At 34.2% G+C, this 2,574-nt stretch overlaps 1 protein-coding gene across 1 annotated transcript in view; it reads right to left on the reverse strand.

The window, feature by feature from the left end:
• The window catches only part of LOC107564089 (regulator of G-protein signaling 4-like), a 3,287-nt gene extending 2,643 nt beyond the window's left edge, over positions 1-644 (reverse strand). The window contains exons 1-2 of the mRNA XM_016249083.1: positions 533-644; positions 91-195 (exon numbers count right to left, since the gene is read on the reverse strand). Of these exons, the coding sequence (XP_016104569.1) occupies positions 91-195; positions 533-576 (149 nt within the window). The 5' untranslated portion in view covers positions 577-644. The remainder of the gene's footprint in view (positions 1-90; positions 196-532) is intronic.
• Between the last annotated feature and the right edge of the window lie 1,930 nt (positions 645-2,574).

Raw genomic sequence — 2,574 nt, forward strand, 5'->3', positions numbered from 1 at the left:
ATATATATATATATATATATATATTATTTATTAATTATATTATATTATATTATATTTATTATATTATATGCCATGTTGGTCCAACCTTACCTGTTCTCCACTTTCTCCTTCTCCTTCTCCTTCAGAGTCTTCTGATCTTGAGGTGGATCTGGCTTTTGAAGCAGGAAGCCAATCTTATGCTTTATGTCTTTGGCACTGTTGGAGAAAACATATAATCAAATTAATCTTTTGGCTTTAGAGAATCAGATACGTAAGCAATTATGAAAAAACGAAAGCTGGTTTTGTGGAACCTTTCAAAGTAGTTTATTTTCAGTTAAATAGCTCTCAAACGACTGCTTCTAATGTATCACAGGCATAAAAAAATCAACCCCAATTCCCATTACTCAAAGCAAATTGTGTTATCTTGATACCCAAACAACTACTTTGCTCTTAGTCCAGTTCAGCGTATACAGAGTATGAAATCATATATTGTCTTAAACATTTAACTAAAAATAAGAATATCGCTAATCATTTCCAATGAGGTAGTTCATACCTTTTCAAGCATGTTGCTGGGAGGGCAGCGAGCCCTTTACACATGGTGCTGGTGCCTAATACAAATCCAACGCTAGAGAAAAAGAGTCTTGAATGTCACAACGCAGGTCCTCACAATCTCAATGCAGTCTCCTCCTACAACTGTCCTTTTATACAGCCCCAGCCCTCACAACACAAGAGCCAGCCAATCACAGCAGAGGCACAAACAAAGCAGATACAAAACCAAGGTAATTTCCAAAGATTATTCAAGGAAAGAAGTCACATAATAAGCATGTGACAGAGTTTGTGTGGTGTACTTTCTCATCACGTTTTGCATACTTTATTTGCTTTTGGACTTTTTTTCATGTGCATGTGTGCAATAAATGATAAAATAAAATAAAATTGAGCTTAGTAAAGGGACTTGTCAGGTTTGATTTCTTGCATAAAGAAGTTAACTATAATTTATATAGCTATAAATGTACTTAGCCTCATATAATGCATGTATAGTAGTATGTAATGCCCTGAAGAAATTAATCTGTGGCAAGAAATAAATGTTTCACATTAGGACTACTACAAGTGGAAATAAAGCTTTGTTCAAAGCAACTGAACATTTTTTTCTGTCCAAGTAATAAAATAAACTTAACTAAACCTTAAAGGTTTAGGTTTAACTTAACTTAAAGGTTCACATTAAACTCAATAATCAGTTTGCATCTGAAAGTATGAAAGTATAAGTGATTCAGTCCCATTTCATCTCATGCCTCACATACTAACTTCATCCACAAAACTTGTTTAAAAACACATCTCTTCTCACCCTATCCATTGCAATCTTTTGACACATCCATGCAAAGTATTGAACCAGTCCTATTAATAGTTCTGGTTAGTCAGATGCCTGGAGAGATCTAAAGACAAACTTCTGACATCAGAACCAAAACAAAAACGAAGCACGTCTATCAGTTCTAGTTCATTCAACTGCATAAACTATAGGCCATATAAGGTACGTATAAATGAACAATAGTTTAAACCAGGGCAGAGTGAGAATGTGATAACCAAACTCAAATGAGGTCAAATTCAGGGGCAAAGTCACCTCCACCTTGTATTAGCCCACACTTTTCTCCTTATCATAAGTTACCTGGTTCCAGATGTGGGGATGTGACTCAAAGCATGTGCGTCTTTCAGCTCCATTAAGCTTTAACTATACGGCAGATATTGGAAACTTCAGAGGATCTTTGCTGATTACACATTCAGTGCAGACTCCTGCAGATAAATGATTACTAGATTTCCAGATTAATCTGTAAACAGAAACCACTTTCATAGCGAACCACAAAAGAAGCAAAATTACTACTACTGCAACTAAATAATAAATACGATTTATTTTATTTTTTTTAAACCATTATTTGGGGAAGTTGTATTCATATAAAATATATTTTTATTATAATAATAATAATTATTATTATTCACACAGAATTATATTGTTTATTCAGTGCATAGCATATGGTGGAGTTTTGACATCTCCTAACTGCCTGCCAAAAAAATCAGACTGAATTGCTGTGTTTTTGATTAGCATGTTGGAATAGAGCTAATGTTACATACCTTTGACTGTGTCTTGAGGCTGCATGTGTAAAAGCTGGATATGTGCCTAGTACAGAATGTGCAAGAACAAAACTACAAAACAGGGCAATTTCTGAAAATTGTCATCTGATGGTAGCGTTCACACGGGCATATGGGCTGATTATGCAGACTTTTTTGAGATTGTAGCCCTGACTTCTATCTTTTCTCCTGCAATTAATTTGTCAGGGCCTTGTCGCGACTATGATTGTTACCTTAATATTCCAAGCTCAGTAGAATTTGAATCAACAGCCTTTGTGGCATACAGCAATGCTGATTACAAAATAAATGAATAAAAATAAAAAATCATGGACGCATCCATTGTTTTCATTAAAAAAACGTATTAATAAAAATAATAATTAGGTGAATGGTCAAAGGGGGAAACAAGTGAATGGTTTTGGGGTGAAGAAATGTGAATATTATATATTTTTTAAAGCACTTACATTAATCTAAGACGAG

This window comes from Sinocyclocheilus grahami, unplaced genomic scaffold (assembly GCF_001515645.1).
Source record: "Sinocyclocheilus grahami isolate Dianchi unplaced genomic scaffold, SAMN03320097.WGS_v1.1 scaffold909.1, whole genome shotgun sequence".
NCBI classification, from domain to species: Eukaryota; Metazoa; Chordata; class Actinopteri; order Cypriniformes; family Cyprinidae; genus Sinocyclocheilus; species Sinocyclocheilus grahami.